The 17275-nt window shown below is 40.4% G+C and overlaps 1 protein-coding gene and 1 long non-coding RNA gene across 4 annotated transcripts in view; one reads left to right on the forward strand and one right to left on the reverse strand.

Annotated features, from left to right (window-relative positions):
- Window positions 1-17275, forward strand: part of LOC117817371 — a 79287-nt gene that overhangs the window by 36126 nt on the left and 25886 nt on the right. The window contains exon 6 of one of the 3 annotated variants that reach the window (XR_004632136.1): window positions 3912-4198. The exons of the other annotated variants lie outside the window; for them this stretch is intronic. This is a non-coding gene — a long non-coding RNA (uncharacterized LOC117817371). Of the gene's footprint in view, window positions 1-3911; window positions 4199-17275 lie in introns of those variants that run through there. 3 annotated transcript variants of the gene reach the window in all.
- Window positions 687-9827, reverse strand: gpm6aa (glycoprotein M6Aa). Its single transcript, XM_034690049.1, is given in 7 exon segments — window positions 687-2721; window positions 3936-4001; window positions 7049-7125; window positions 7875-8028; window positions 9345-9501; window positions 9657-9784; window positions 9786-9827. Coding segments are annotated over 7 exon segments (777 nt in total). The 3' UTR covers window positions 687-2568.

Consider the following 17275-nt stretch of genomic DNA (forward strand, 5'->3'; position numbering starts at 1 on the left):
AGAAAACTTTCTTGGCGGTGGAAAACAAGTACTCCCTCTGAACGTTGTATGTTATGTTCTTCTTATTGTTAAATTGTGTTTACTTCTTGATTTTTTGACAATATATCAAAATCCATGGATGTTATTGATTAATTTGTGCTTCGTTATCTCAATTATGCAAAGATCAAATTGTTTACTATGTATGCCCATTTGTGACTGCAACTCATGATTTGAAATTACCAGTGGGAAAGGGAGCCACCTAGTGGAAAGAGTTTGTTTATCAGTGGATTTGTGGTGAACAATGATATCCTCTCTTCTCTTAAGACAGTAATTCATCTCTTAACAGTAATCAGAAACAGAATCAATATTAGCAAGAACTGAAACATGTAAAGTAAAAGGTTTCAGTGCTTGCTAATATTGATTTTGTTTCTTTTTCTAACTATTTTTTTTCTTGTATGTTTGTGTAACTATTTCTTCTTTTCCACTTGTATGCTTTTTTTATTTTTATTTTTCTATTTTTACTTAACATGTTCAAAATAAAGACATCAAATCAAATCAAAATCCTGCTATGCTGCTTTACATTTTGCAACTCACCTGACGTTGATATTGGCTCATATCATCGCTAAAACAAATCTGTCTCCACAACCAGCGGCACTATTGAATAATTTCCCATCAACCTCAGAACAAAATGAACACAAGACACATGATGTATTTATTAACAAGTACACAAGTGAATTTTATTGATGCAAGCAAATTTGATCATACAGGTCAAATAAGCCACTTCAAGCTGTTGGCACATGGATGTACAAAACAGATTCAATTTAAAGCCTGCTACTAAGCATTCGTAGTGAAAGTACAAAAGACTAATACGAGGAAAAGCTGAAAGCATTTTTTTCTTAGGTCATTACAGAGTAAGCAATGTCGGTACAAGTATTAGTTTTAAGACATGGTTGAAAGCTCATCACAAACTAAACAGACACAACTCAAAGACTACAGTCTATTATCAGTAGCGTAACGCCATAAGCGTGGGAGGTTTAGTACTGCACATATAAACAAAGGGTTGATCCAGCAAGATGGTCAGAAGTGTAAAAATGAGAGAAGTGAAATAAAGTAACTTTTGAGTCAATAAGACTATATTAATGCATGTCCATGCCACGAAAAACATCTAAATTCACAGTCTTTACTAACAGTACAGTTATCCAACTTTGAGTTGAACACCAATGCGCTTACATCTAGAGAGAGCACAGAAATGGTCAAATAAGTGCATGAAACTAGCTTTAAGGAACACTGACAAAAGAAACTTCTGCCAGGCAATGAGCTGACAGGCCACCTTTTTAGTCACGTGGCATCGGGATGTGTTAGCAATACAGTTACCATCATAAACAAAATTACTGTGACACAAACTTTTCTCACATCTGATAAATCCACCCAGGAGTGCCATTACACCGACAAGTTTATCATCAAGGTTTCTTATGGATTGAGACTGATGGATGCAGGGTGGACTGACCCACAGTGATCTCTTCGTATTTAAATGCCAGTGCCTAACATATAGGTATGATTTGATATATCAGTATATACACTGCAGAGTTCTGCTAAAACAGGATTATAGTATTTAAAAAGTTAGGAAATTAAAAAAAGGGGTTATGAAAGCTTGTTTGCATGTGCTTTGTAGCTTGTGATTCAAAGAGGATGGAAACTTCACAGTTCTGAAATACATTAAATTGGCAATGTTATCATAAAATAACCCATAGTTTATCTCTGATCGACTAATCCCGTCTTTGACATCTATCAAAGTCATTGTTCCCTGTTTAACAGGCTTGGCACATCTAGCAAATATTTGTTTACGCTAATCATTTGGTATTTATTATCGTGTTGCAATTGTAGAGCTTCAAATAGAAAAAAACAGATTGATAACTTTCATCTGAAAGTGTTTTTAATCCCTGGGAATACTAGTATGACAAAGGCTTACGATGCTTTGTGGTTGCATTGTGATATTTCAAATATTTTTAAAACTAACCACCCGTTCACATACAGTACACAGTTCTTGAACATGAAATCTCCAGACACACGACATGAGAAATGTGCTTGAAAACCCTTTGAAGCCCCTGTCGACCTCCTCAGAAATCAGCAAAAATAAATTATGCATGAGAGCAAAATGACACTTAGCATCAAATAGAAATTTAAGAAAATGAAACAATTCAAAGCAAAATCATCAAAGTAAAAAAAAAAGAGCTAAAATACTACTGCTACGTCTGATTCTACAAACTACACTAAGACTACTATCAGCATCAAACAACTTGTATCAAGAATAATAAAACTGCCATAATGATAATCATAACACCATCCATGAGAGAGGTAAGGGGCTTTTTTTTCATTTGAAATGCTGTTTGTGACTGAGGAGGCTTGTGTGACGTTCCCCTCCCCAGACCACATTGTCATATGACGCACCAGTGACATCAGCAGTGGCGAGGGCCCTAGGCGCCATCCGCCCCCCCTCGGGAGGGGATGGTAGAGAGAAACAGATAGAAAGACAGAAGAGAGAGAGAGGGAGAGAGGCCGGAGTGGCAGGGCCAGGCCTCACGCTGGGCTTTATGTGTAGGCGTTGAGACGCTCCTTGGAGCGGGTGGAGTGGATGTCGTGAAGCTCCTGCTCCTCCTTCGACTTGATGTCCTCGTACTTCTGCATTCGACATGCGTCCTTCACGTAAGCCCAGTTGGCGGAGAGAACCATCAAGTAGTGAATCTGTGGGAGGAGGGAAATGATGAAGTGTGGGAACAGTTTTTTAATTACATGTGATAATATTCCTGTGATCTTTGTTCATATTTCTTCATTTTTTATTGCAAAAACAAACATTTTTCAAGTAAAATCCCAAATACCTCTATCAGTAATCACACAGGGTGGACTTTGTTGTCATTAAAATTTGTAAATTATGATATAGACATCTTTAAAGTTCTACTTATTGTGTTTTCCTGGATACAGCTTAATAAAATGGACTGTTATGACACTTTTAGAAGCAATACAAATACTTGTAGTCTTGTTTTAGTGGACTTTAAATGATGGAGGACTTTTCCAATAGTCCAGCAGGTGGCAGCATAATGCAAAACCTAGTCCTTCACTTGTGTTACCATGACAGCCAAGACTATAACGACTGTATTGTGCTGTTATAACTGAAGTTGTTACACAGCTTTTATTTCTAATAGAATGTAAGGTTTCAAAGCTGGAGTCCTCTTTATGATACACAAAATACTGTATTTATTTGTGTGTGTATCTATCGCTGCTTTTTATCCCTTAGGTTTAAAGGTTGTGTCTGATGTGTTTCTTAAACACTTTTGATGTGTCCAGCTCTGAAGCTCTTTTGAACGCAGCTCACTTTATGGGGCGAGTCAGCGTTAATTTGTTGTGACAATTTTTTTTACCGCTGTCAGCTTGAAAAAGAACAAATATGTCCTTTTGCAAATCGCAGCATCATCCCTGAGTAAGGAACACTTTCTATTTCCCAGGAAAATGGCTTCTCACGATTTACCGAGTGATGTTTGCAACATTCTCCGAGCCTTTCTTCTGCTTGTTTCCATGACAACGACATGACATGCCTGGCGCCTCTTAGAGAAGGAGGGAGGCAAACCCTGTCTTTTTCACTGCACCAAAATGCCTTCTCTCCTCAACTCTAGCTATTCTCTCCCTGGCAAACACAACACAGGCCAGTTATAAACCAGCCACAACAACAAAGCTGTTTTCCAGCTAAACTATTTCCCCTTGATCGCCTCTATTTTCAAACGTGGCACTCCTTCCCCTGCAGGAGTGAAAAACATCTATTCACTGAGAGTGTCAAATAGATTTCCAACCAGCATCTTCATTGTACACGCCCCAGAAATTGATTTCTTGTGTTTCTGATGTTTATTTTTAATGCCTTGACTTATACTTTCATTTTTAAGGTATGGATTTTATCAGCATCTCACCATAGCAATAACAGCAGCTCCTGCCCCAGCAAGGGCACAGATGAACAGGTGGAAAGTCATGTCCAACTGTAAGAAAAACAAATCACAGCACATATTAACAACTCAAGCCCAGTAAATAAAAGCTCTTCTTCAAAGTGCACTCATGAACCCCGAGATTATTGAAAGTTCCTCACTTAAATAATGCCTTTGCTCCACTTTCTTCACTTTGTAAATGTAAGAAATTCATATTGGCTATAATGCTCAACTTTGTCTTTGCCTTTGATATTTTACCTATCAGAAAAATGTTGAATTCATTGATGGTTTATGTATAAAGTGTAGATTAATTTAATGTCATGCTCAGATTATTCACATTAATTCACAGCATTAATTATGGTTTTGACATCAGTAATCTCATTATGCATTAAAAGTGATTAAAAAGTGAATCTGGCAAATCTCCATCTTCACAGTCTGTGTATGTTTTTTCTTTAAATTTAAAACTTAAAGCTCCTGTGAGAAGTTTTGATTCATGCTCCATGATTATCGGCATCACAGTCACAATCATGATGGGAGAATTTGCAATTATATAACCGCACATAAAGCTGCCATTTACGTTTTAAATACATGTGTGTGTGTGTCTTTAAATGTTTGGTTACGGCCATCAGCAGGACGAGCAAGCCAATGCTAAACTGGTGGCGAAAAATTGTGATGTCTGCTAGATGGGAGTATTTTGGAATCAGGTGTTGTGATGCTGAACAGAAAGAAGTACTGGTTAAAACTTGCAAAGTTAAAGTCGCTACGTCGCATGGTGACAAAACCGGTTTGAATCAACACCTGAGAAGTGCCCCTGCCTCTGCACTGTGGAAGAATGCCTTTGTTTAGTTTAAAGACTTAAGGCTGATTTATACTTCTGCGTTGAATCAACGGCGTACCCTACGCCGGGGGTCCGCGTAGCTCCCGTACCTACGCCGAGGCCTACGCACGTAGCTGACGTGCACCTCCTCCAAAATGTAACTCCCCGTAGAGCCGACGCGGACCGCAAGCTCTGTGATTGGTCCGCTCGGCGGCTTTGTCTTTCCCGCATTTACAACGCTTCCGGGATCCCGGACATCGGCCACACATCGGCCGTGTATTTCATCTCCTCCTCTCTATTCTTCATGTAATCATGTCTGTATGATAAACAGCAACATGTATCAGCTGTAGATTAACATAACACACTCTGAAACTCTGTGGAAAAGTAAACAGAGCTCGTAGCGGGACCGGAAGCTGGCGGCCGGCTATCAGAGAGACCGCACTGCCCTCAGGCGTTTCAGCGGAGAATTGCTGCGCGACACGGACACACCGACGCACAAGTATGTGGGGCTCATGTCCGTGTCAGCCCCTGCAGCGTAGGGGAGACGCAGAAGTATAAATCAGCCTTTACACTGTGTGTTTGCACTTTGCAGAAATGCCTTCATTTTTGAAACATTACTGAACAAACTTTTTGTTTTATACAGAAATACCTCAAGTTTACTGAGGTGCCACATTGCTGTTGTCTTTGCACTTCGGGAGAATACATTTTTAAATTTTTCAACAATTCAACACACCTTTACTCAATATTTGTATGTTTTAAATTGATAAAAAAAAACATACTTCAGAACTATCAGTAATCTCTGCCAATCGTGGGCGGGAGCCATATTGGTTACGCTGAGCTCAACCAAACTTAGTGTGAGGTAATGAGGCCAGTTTTGAGCCTACTAGCCAACAGCTATGTGTTCCCGCCTGTCAGTCAAGTCAGTCATGTCCTTATTTGGGAAAAAACTCGTCATCTTAATATCTTCTGAACTGGCGCATTAGAAAAAAATTCACCCCCCGTACAGTGTGTGCCAAGAGAGAAATTAGCTGCGTAGATAGAAGCCGTTTTTTTAACCAGGCTGTTAACATGTTTATTTCTGCTGTAAAGATCGTCTTCTTTGAATTGGTGTGGATGTGGTTTCTGGTGTTTCTGCAGCCAGCCTCAAGCAGACGCTCAATGAATTGCAGTTTATAACACTTCTGCATGGGCTTCATATTTTGAGACTGGAGGTTGCCACTTGGTGTAGACTCATAAAACCATTTATCACATTGCCCTTACAAATCACAATACTGTCCACTTGAATCGCTATTAAACAATATCACCAGAACTAGTTTTTACCTGAATATGAAACAGACTGGATTAACCCTCCTGTTATGTTCTCCTGTTAGATTGACCCATTTCAAAGTTCAAAAATAAAATTAAAAATTGTTAAAAGTATTTTTTCGGTATGAAACTTCTTCGGCTTGGCTTAATTAGCGTAATGAACATATAAAATAAAATGGTTCATTTAACATATTTGCAACCCCCCTGCCTGTTTATATTCCATAGATACTGTTCGGTCAACTTGACCCGGCAGTCAAAGTGGAGGCTAAAAGGGGTCAGAAGTGTCAAATACTAATTGTTTCTTTGCAACTGTGTGACATATTTCACCCCAATCACAAACACACACATGAAAAACGAGTGAGTTATCCTCATTGAACCATGATCTGTGAGAATTAAAGAACACTATTGCACTAAATACTCATTTAAATGGTTAGTAATGGAGTTAATAATGAGATTAAAAACATGTTTATTGGGATTTATTGGGTTCTGACACTTTTGGATAATTAAATATGCCCCGGGTCAAATTGACCCAGGAACATTATTGCTGTTCCTGAGAAACGAACATAACAGGAGGGTTAATACTGATGTCTCCATGAACGGTGAGAGTAAACAGGACCATGCACGTAAATATTGACTATTTCTACACAGCTATTTTTAATGTCTGTAACCACTGGCAGGGGGTAGGTGTCAGTCGAAGTGATTAACAGCATGCTGCAGGAACAGTCTTGTTTACGTTCTCTGTGGCGATGAGTCATACATGTGAGTGTTAAAATGAAGCATGATGAGGAAAACAGGATTTACACATGATCAGGACACAAACCAGTAAATAAATAAAATGTGTCACTTTGTCCACAGGGGGGCACATAAATCCACAGTAACTGAAAGTTCCTCAGGAGCTTTAACCTACTTGAGTTTATTATCGATATGATATAATGAGGAACACCTTCACCGTCTTTGTTCTTTGTTCTTTTCACCTTACCTCATTAGATTCACACATCTTGTAGAATTTCTCTGATCCAGCACACACCGTCTTTGCCTCAGCAATTGGAATAATACCTGAAATACAAATCCCTTATTGATTAGTCACATCAGAAAAGTAGTGTTCTGAAAACAATAGATGAATAACAGACCACCTAAAGTATAGGCCTCTGTATGATGGTGGTTGCAGGAGTGATTGTTGACAGAGAGGCCGTTAGAATTTGTAGCTGCCGGTGGCTAATGGACTGAAAGAGGTGGCACTAATTAAAAATAATGAGGCAGCCGTATAAGCCACTAATATGAAGGACCTTTATCCTGTCTGACCATAACATCATGCTGGATCATTAGAGCTAACAAGAATGTCGTTTCATGAGGAACAGTGGGTTCAGTATTATAATATTGTACATTCTTGTGATTGTCATTGTTAATGAACATTACCATCAAATTTGGTCATTTACATTATTTATGATGTAAAAAGCCTATTAATCAGTTTATTTCCTCTAAAACAAATTAGGAGAAGTGAAATAAACAAGGTATGAAATGTGCCGTGGTTAACTGGATTATTTGATGGTGGGGAATTTGTTCTGTTGTCGGCCAAACAATCTGTTATTCATAGGCTATAAAGTTTCCCACAACTCTGAATTTTAAGAAGAGATATTCATAGAAACAAACTGGGGGCCAAAACCTCTCCAAGAAATGAAGATAAAAGCAGCAGTCTAACATAGATATTTGAAGTGTTCAGCAGTGGTTGGGGCAGCAGAGGTCTGAGAAAGTGAGATCAGATCAGCAGGGGGGTGAAGAAAAGGAGACAGAACATCCATCCTTACCATACTGGCGCGGGTCCAGGCAGAGTGTGGCCCCCTCCAGCACGGTAGCATTTTGGCAAATGTTCCAGATGTTAAAATAGATGAAGACTGGGAGGGAGGTAAAAGCAGTCACCCCGAGCCAAGCCAGCATGAAGATGTATGTCAGCATGATGAACTGAAACGGCAACAGAGAAACACAGATCACATATAGTGGTGACAATTTTACTGCACGGGGGCAGAAACATGATTGAATTTCTGTATCAGTCTGTAATAGTTTAAGGTTTCTCCTTAGACAGTCGTTCATGTGTGTCTGGGCGTGCCCCTTTAGATTTCTTCATCTCACTCAGCCAAGCTCATACCTTTTGTTTTCTGTTACCATGATTATAATCCTGCCCAGAAGCTCACGCTGCTCACAGAACTTTATAGCTTTGTCGTGAAAATCTGTCCCACCAGTGCTGTACCAGCCAGACTCACCCTGAAAGAACAGCTTTCCTCCCTTATCTGAATTCTTTTTACAAGCTTTCTTTATTTCAAGTTAAATTAACACAAATTAGACTGCCATTGTCTGTACTGTAATACACTTCTGGTGCTGCAGCATGGTTTTGTGGTTTGTAAGGTCATTACATAAGGCCACTGGGTCTTAAGACAAGAAAATTAGCTGGTGTGAATTTGTACTCTTTTTTTTTTAGGTTTTGAGGTTTCCCCTAGCCACCACTCGCCCATTTGGTTTACACGTTTCCATGGGCACAAGATTAGACACGCTCAAATTGAATGACCCTGATGACCACATGTACCGCGACATAGCTCATTTCCTTTGCCTCCCTGCGGAGCTTCAAATTTGCTAAGCAATTATATCCCAGAGATAATCTTGTTAGGATTGCTACAGACTCTCTGATATGCTCTCTGTCAGAATGCTGCTTATTTTTTGCTGCTGTTATGGTATTTTAATAAAGCTAATTTCAACAAGGCTTTCATTGTGCACTTTAATCCCTAATATTAGATGATCATTTGACGTAACCCTGTGAAAATTCAATTTACACTGAGGTTATAAAACATATTGCTCTTTACTTGGATTTCTGTTAGAAAATCTATATAACGGGCACCAAGGGTAAATAATGATTGCCTGAATAAATGTGTCACTTACAGGAACCTTCACCTGCTCAACCTTTCAGGGCAACACCCTGAGGAGCTACCTGACATTTACACTGTTGAGATACCAAGAGATTCTGTAAAAGTGGAGCAGCAAGGGAAGCCTGGATTTTGCAGTAGCAAAGAGCACTGCTTACATGGGCTGAACCATAGACTATCCTTTGACTATTGCAATTGGGATGTGCACATGTGCAACAGTGCACTACATTTATCTAGTTTAGATTCCTGCATTTTTTTTATATTGCATGTTTCATAGGGATAAATATGTTTTCCAATGTCGTGCAGCCCCTGTTCTCCCAGTGCATCCCAAAATCTGAGCTTTGTGGAAAAAAATGGTCCTACCCAAGCGCTGACACAGCGTCCACAGGTGGTGATCTTGAAGTCTCCATACAGATCTTTAATGGCACCACTGGTGAAGAAGCCCTCCACCATCAGCAGGATGCCATAGACGAAGAAAGCCGAAGCGATACCGTAGATCACATACTTGATAATGTCAATCCTGGAACAGAAAGAGAGAATCACTTCAAACATTTGCAGACTTTGACTCTTCATCTCCTTAATACAACAGGTCTTGATGTGAAATCTCTACAGGAGGGAGGGGTTCAGTTGCAGGTAAAGACATCAGTCACTTTTGCGTGTTCTGTTTCTACTCACATGGTAAAGACGTCCAGTGCATCCACAGGGCTCCGCACCACCTCAAAGTAGTTCTGGAGGATGGTGACGGTACCAGACAGCGCCTCATGTCCGCAGCCGCAGAACAGAGCCACACCAGCGTACAGTAAGATAGTGGCTATGAGAGATGGGTATGGGATTCCACCCAAGCATTTGATGCAGCATTCAAGGCATCCTGAGAAGACAGAAAGAAACAGAGAAGCACAGTCAGACTTTCAGATTCTCTCCCTTCAGTTGTTGAAAGATAACTAAACAGAATTCTGGGAATGCATCTGAAAGTATGCATGCTAAGGACAACTTGACACAGCTGAATTAAAGTGCTTTTATTTTTGATATAAGGGCAGCTAATTTGTTTGAGATCAAGTGTTTGAGCTTTCAAAACTGCAAATTGGACTTATATATATTTAAAGACTACATGCACTTTGTTCATGCAGAGATGTCTTCTTCTCTTGTTGCTATTTTGTTCGTCAGCCATACAGAGGATAATTCAGGACCAAAAACTCTCCCTGAGCTTTACATACTAATCCTGACCCACGACCCCATTCCTCTGCCTGCCTTGCTGTTCCCAGAGGCCCCTAAGGTGACTAATCACTGCTCAGCTCCAACTTCAATCTACTGTTGCACGGATTGCACTCATGGTTGCTGAGTCTGTAAATGCTTGTCCTCCAGAGTGTGCGTTGTTGTGTACTGTTTGGACTTACGTGTCTCACTGTCATCCTTGTGTATTACAGTGTTTTGGTGTACTGAGTCTCACATTTCTATGGATAACAACATCAACAGCAGTGGAGTTATTTCATTAGGAAACATGGAACAAGACTAGACTTTGTGGGGTCTTTGAGTGCAGCGCTATATTTTAAACACACCAGCATATTTTTTCTCACAGCCCAGACAATCCTTATCCAAGACCTTATTACAAAATGTGCTCCCTAAAATCCAAATCAGCACACACATGAAGCCATAAATGTAACTCCATCTTCACCGAAATGAAATATTCTCTCTATCTGTCTGTACCAGCGCTATCATGGCCCATTATTTATTTCATCTGCACTCACTGCCGTCCCCATTCCGAGACAAAAAAGACTCCACAACCGCACAGTCGGATTTCATTGTCTGTTGTGGCGATGATAAAAGATTCCACAATTGTTCATCAAGGATGTTTTAAGCAGCATCTCTTTTATGGTTATCTTACTGCCGTCAGCTGCATTACAAAGCAAGAGCCAGAACAAATATCCCCTCCTCCATCTCCTACATATCCTCAACTCTCTGCTTCTGACTCTGATCCAAACCTGAGCGGAATACCAAGTAGCTGGTCTGCCTGCTGGGCTGGGCTGTGCTGTACGCTTAGATGCATGGCGCAGCACAAACCCTCACCCAGACTTGCTTAGATTATCGGCATCCTCGCCGATGTAATCCAGTGTTATACCGAAGAACATCTATTTCTCCTTGTTATCTTATTTCTGTCCAGGAAAGCTGGGAATGTATTCCTTTGTTCTTATGGATTCCTCCATTACCTGTGCAGTAATTTATGCTTAGGGTCAAGTACAGCTTTAAGAGATTTCAGAACCTTAAAAACGTTTCGAGTTTGGTCCACAATGCCTGCTGGATGCAACCCTGTTACTGGTTTTTGCCTCTGCACAAATGAGCCTGTAAAACATGCCTATCTTAAGTCCAATAAGAGCCCAGTTTATGCTCAAATGGATGTTTTAAACTAAAGCTCTAATGCTAGATTGGAACGGTTTCTGTAGGTTTTCATTTAAAGGAAACAGATTCCTGTAGTTTTGCCAAAATATCAACTGGTGGCTGTCTCTTGACATTCCAGTATCGTCTAAGCTTTGGTATTTGCCCAACACACCCACTCTTTAAGCCCAGGGGAGAGAGATGTTACCTATGACGGGTAAATCAAATCCAAGAAACACCTCACCTTTGGTGCCTTTTAGACTATCAGGTACTGACGGTGCCATCTGACACCCACTGCTGGGCGGTTTCACACCAATTCACACCCAGATTGCTGTGAGCCTGTCGACTTGCAGTAGGTTTTAATGGCTGGGTCTTCCCCTCTCCCATCTGTCTGGCAATGAAGCCTTTTGGATGAGGGTTAAAACTTACAACTGTGCTTTTATTTCATATGGATGGTGCAGTTTATTTTAGTCGTAAGCAAAAGGGGGGAAATATGAACCTCTTTAATCAAATCGTTACACTGTTATTTGATGTTGTAATGCCTCTTAACATCACCAATCTGCACAGCTCGTTCAGGTCATGTATGAAGACTGAAACATGCCGTCATTACAAACACAGCTGCTTCAAAATTCTCCACAAGCCATCCTTTTATCTGAATTTGCTTTCCAACTACAGCTAGAAATGCACAGTACAGTACCCATGTAGTTGTATCAGTATGTGTAAGACAGAAAGTGAGCGTGCCACCAGCTCTTCCTTCAGACTCATTATCTCCAGTAACCTTATCGTTTCAGGAAGCAGGCAGTGACAGGATTTATTGACGCGATGGTGTTCCTGACAGGATGAGTGAGGGCAGTCACATTTACTCTCCTTACCATGGGCCAGTGGGTGTACTAAAGCAAGAGTGAGAGATCACACCCTCCAGTCTTGTTGAATACTCAGAAATCAGACTATAGCATGAAGTTTTTGTATTGCCTTCATTACATAACTCAGTTTTTTTTTTTTTTTTTTTTAAAGTTATATTTTTGGCCTTTTTGCCTTTATTTTATCGGACAGGTGGAGAGAGACAGGAAATGCTGGGAGTAGAGAGTGGGGGAAGACATGCAGGAAATGGTCGACCGGCCGGGAATCGAACCGGCGACCCCTGCGACGAGGACTGTAGCCTCTACATGTGGGGCGCTTAGACTGCTAGGCCACCAGCGCCCCGCATAACTCAGTTTTAAAGGAACTTCTTACAGAAACGACCTGAAATGGAAGCAGTTAAAGCCTCCTTACAATTTGCACTAACTGTTTTCCATTTGAGATAAATGTCTACTGTTTTTCTTTGAGGCATGCTGGTAAAAATATGTCGATTTTTGGAGCCCGTGTCAGACATGAGGGGGCCAATAAATGTTTTATATCTCACCTTTAATCAAGGTTTATTACTCTACATTACTCACAGTCATGCACACAAGTTAAACATCTAGCTGTTCACTTTAGATACACTCTCCCTGATGTAGAAAAGCACCAAACAAATCAATAGTCCCGTGTCACTGCTGCTTATTACAGCGCAGAATAACAGAGCTGGCAGGTGGTTTCCATTATAATACTGTGTGAGCTACAGAAATCAACATCATCAATGTAACTTGACTGAGAGAAAGTGTTGTTTCCATGGAAACAGTTAGAGATGAAGTTACAGGGAAAGATGGGAGCATTAGTGAGTGGTTGTAACAAGAGTGATGTTTTATTGATTGCACGCTTTTAATTTTGTGGAGGGAGAGGCTCCAGTTAGTAAAGAGAGGAGTATTAGGAAGAGGGAAAATGAAATGGCCAAGTCAGATGGAGTTTCAAACTTCAAGTGAAATGTTGATTTTCTGATATAATAAACAAAATGTATCAATGTATTAGTCTAGACTGGATGGGGATGTGAGTGAAATATTCATGTAAGGCTGTAGCTACATCTCAGTTGAGTTTCGTCCTTCTTTCCCAAAGATTTTGAGGGTATTTTTAAACTATAACTGGGCCATGCTTGGATTCCTTTATGGATTTTGGTATTTGATTAGTTTTGATTCATTTCCAAGCCTTGTCTCATTCCAGCACATCCTCTCATTTCCTCTCTGTAACTCTTCATTGATCTTAACTGACTCGCAGATGGAGCTAGTGAAAAATGGAAAGTGGTGGTGCGAAACTGACTCGGAGAGCCACTGGATGCTTGATCCATAATTTAGAAGCGGCACAGTGCAGCAGAGCACAAGCCTTTTGCATTCATTATTCATGCTTTTTGCTTAGTCCAACATTACCTGGAAGGAAAATGAAAGATCTCCTGCCTGATTGATCTTTGCTCACAGGTGTAGTACCGCTTGTCTTCTGAAGTACAGACCAGCAGCGAGTCAAGGTGGGAAACTGGCTTCATTTGAATCTGCTGACTTTGCTTTAGTTGATTTAAATAGACCAGAAAGAGAGATGATGAATAGTGTTATTTGTGTGCTGTACTTTGTATCTCTCAAGAAGTCAGTAATACAAAGATTGTATTGTATCTTAGATTGTGTAAGTTATGGTTTTCACAAGTAGAATGGGAAAATGTTTACTTAAACTGTCTGAAACCTAAGCCACACTCCAAAACATAAAAATAAATCTTACCATGTTGAAAATGTGAGTGAACAGTTTTGTATCTAGTGTTAGAAGAGCAACAATATGAGCAACACTGCACACCACACACTAACAGATTCCTTTTACCAACAAACAAAGCTCACTCTCTCAAAACTGGAAATCTCACAAATTCTCTCACAGTCAAACGTGACTTTAAAGTTAACAAACATGGCGGACGATGGGATGCCTGCCAAGCTAATTATTGCTAGCTGCTTAGCTACCTGGTCCATCCATTGTGGTAGCAATTTCTGTTCAGCTCCTCTCCTTGTCAGTTGGATTGTGGCAGGTTTCACAGGACAGATTACATTGCCACAAATCAACAAGTTAGTCTCTCATTTCTGAAGCCTATCTAACTTAAAGCTGTATGTTTAGAGTTTTTGCCATGGCTGCGTTTGTTGTGTTTCCTTATTCAGTCCACAGAGTGCGTGCTCAGCTTGGCTGTCCTCTGAGTTCCCCCCACTCAACAGGATATCTGATCACAAACATTGAACATGTTTAATAAATACAATTTCAAATCAGTGTGACCCTCATCATCCTACGTGCAGAAACCAAACCTCCCATCATGTGAAAATCTGGCACGCTAATCATTAGAACCACCAGAACACCAGGCCTTCACTGACTTTTCAAGCCAAAAACTGACCTGATCATCTTGTAGTGTACACCTCCCTTCCCCTTTTAAGATTATTACAGCCTGGAGGTGATCCCCAAAGCGTAGGAGGCTCATGGAGTTTGAACTATATCATTATTTTAAATAAAAGTACATTTTAAATGTTTTCCTTTGTTTCTCAGAGAGAGAAATAACAACAAGGAATATCCACCCAACTGTGTCTTAACCAGATAATTCTCAATTGTGAAACTGAAAATGCAGCAACACAAGGATTAGTATTAAGAATTTTGAACAAAGCGAGAGGATTCCAGAAAATGATGGGGTGCTATTATTTTATTCATCCACACAATCAAGCCTCTGTTTAGGAAAATAAAAAGATGAAGCCTTCATGACCCCAAACACTGCAGTCCGTACAACAGAAGGCGTCTACCTAATACAAAGGGAAAGGATGACCCCCTCCCAAGGCCCCTCCCACCTCCTACTTCTCCTCCATCTGTCAGTGTCATATCCGACAGGCAAAAGGGACACAAACACACTCGCACACTCAGACTCTCACTGGTCCAGTCAGCACTCACATGAGGGATGAGGTTATCCTTAAATAAAGCTGAGAGCTAGAAGACGTCATTCAAAGAAAGCATGACTGGGACGTCCGGGACACAGAAAGGACTTGTTGCCCTTTTTAATGAGTCATATTTCTAATTACTAGTGTCACAATATTTTCAAAGGGATTATTGTCTACTTAGTACAACTAGTTTGTTGTCTTATGCTTGATTTGCATTTGACTTGCTCTTCACTTGCTCAAGGCATCCTGGTTGACTGTGTAGTGATAGCGGCAATCAATACTCTCCGTGTCGCCCTCCTGGATCTGTCAACAGGATCTTGTCAAGATAAAACTCAATCAATTGATGGAAAGGGAACCACCTCAGATCTTCTAGATTCATCCATAATAGCTCCAAAATGTGTTGTAATCTGAGTGTAGTAGCTTGAATCATTGTGTAATCAACCATCGCTGACACTTTCTCAATATGCCTTTCAATTTCAGTAGTTTAGAAACGTGTCGTGTCTTTTTAGACGGACGCAGTTAGCGGTCTGTTATCTGCAGCTGTACATGCAAACAAATGAAACTGTCCATACGCCACGCTATTTTTGCAAAACTTAATGCACTAAGCAAGCAATTTGCAGACCACTAATGTGACCCCTGTTAAAAATAAAGTTTGCTCATTTAGCAACTTTCTAACCCCAACAACAAAAAGATAAAAAAAACTGAACAACACGAAACAAGATAAAATAATGTTGAATTGAGCGCTGTTGGCCCAGCAGTTGAAGCGCTATCCCCACGCACAAAAGCTATAGTTCTTGTTGCAGTGGTCGCTGGTTCGACCATTTCTATATTTAGCTGTCCTATCTAATGAAGACATAAAAAGTGCCCCTCAAAATAATCATGAATAAAAAAATGCAGAAGGATGGAAATGTAGAGATAACTGAAGAGTAGTAGTAACAAAATTTAGAGGGATTCATGATGTCAACGATAGAAGTTTTGGTTGCTTCTGGTTATAAACGTCACTTTTTAACCTAGCTGTATTTTTATAGACCTGAACAAAGTGATCCTAACCTCTGAAGCCTAGTGGTACCTGCTGACAGTGGTGACACACTGATAACTAAGAAGGGATGGGCGTTTGAAGCCAAAATACTATTCGATGATCACTGGCATCTATGCAACGATTATTCGAATAATCGTGTGTGTTTACATGTCACAGCCATGCTCAGTCTCTGGAAATACATGTGTAGTAGTGTGAGATTCAGAAATGGAGAAAATTGCTGCGACTGTCACAAATGTTTTCTTCTTCTTTTGTTATTTAAGAAGAAGAAGAAGAACGTACTTTGTTAATTAAATTAAATTATATTTTTCACTTGTGCTATTTTTCAGTCATGCTACTTGCACAGTTTTTGGTATACAATGCACAGATGTTAGAGTGAGGATGCTGCCATCAACCAGCGCACCCCGGTGCATTGCTCAAGGGCACCTCGTGCCCAGGCAAGTGAACCAGCACCTCTCCAACCACCAGTCCACTTGCCAAACTTCATACTGGGACTCGAACGGGCGACCCTTCGGTTCCCAAGTCAGGTCCCTATGGACTGAGCTACTGCCGCCTCTTAATGCAGTTAGCATTCTTTTTCTTCTTCTGTTTGCTAATGCGGAAAACATCTTTAAGACACTCTGTAGTCACCGTCTGGCAGCAATACCGTATTAAAACCAGGCACCGGTCAAAACAATGAAACATTGTACTTTGAAAATGAGAAAATATTCTAAGTAACTCTTCGATTTTTACAAAGTGAATGAATATTTGAATATCCATCCATCCATCCATTATCTTGACCGCTTATCCCGTTAGGGGTCACGGGGGGCTGGAGCCTATCCTAGCTGGCTTCGGGCGGAAGGCAGGGTACACCCTGGACAGGTCGCCAACCCATCACAGTATTTGAATATTCGAAAATCTAATTACTCTATAACTAAGTCCTACAAACCAAAGTTTCACAATATTCTCAGAGCTGTCTAGTACTTCTCCCGCTCTAGATCGAAGGCCTGCTCAAAGCCAGTGTCCAATAAATCCTGTTGGTCCTGCCTGTTGTTTTTTGTTTCAGCTTGGGATATCCAATTTTTGTCTTTTCCAATTTCAATTATTAAAATTAT

The sequence above is a fragment of the Notolabrus celidotus genome, chromosome 8 (assembly GCF_009762535.1).
Source record: "Notolabrus celidotus isolate fNotCel1 chromosome 8, fNotCel1.pri, whole genome shotgun sequence".
NCBI lineage: Eukaryota > Metazoa > Chordata > Actinopteri > Labriformes > Labridae > Notolabrus > Notolabrus celidotus.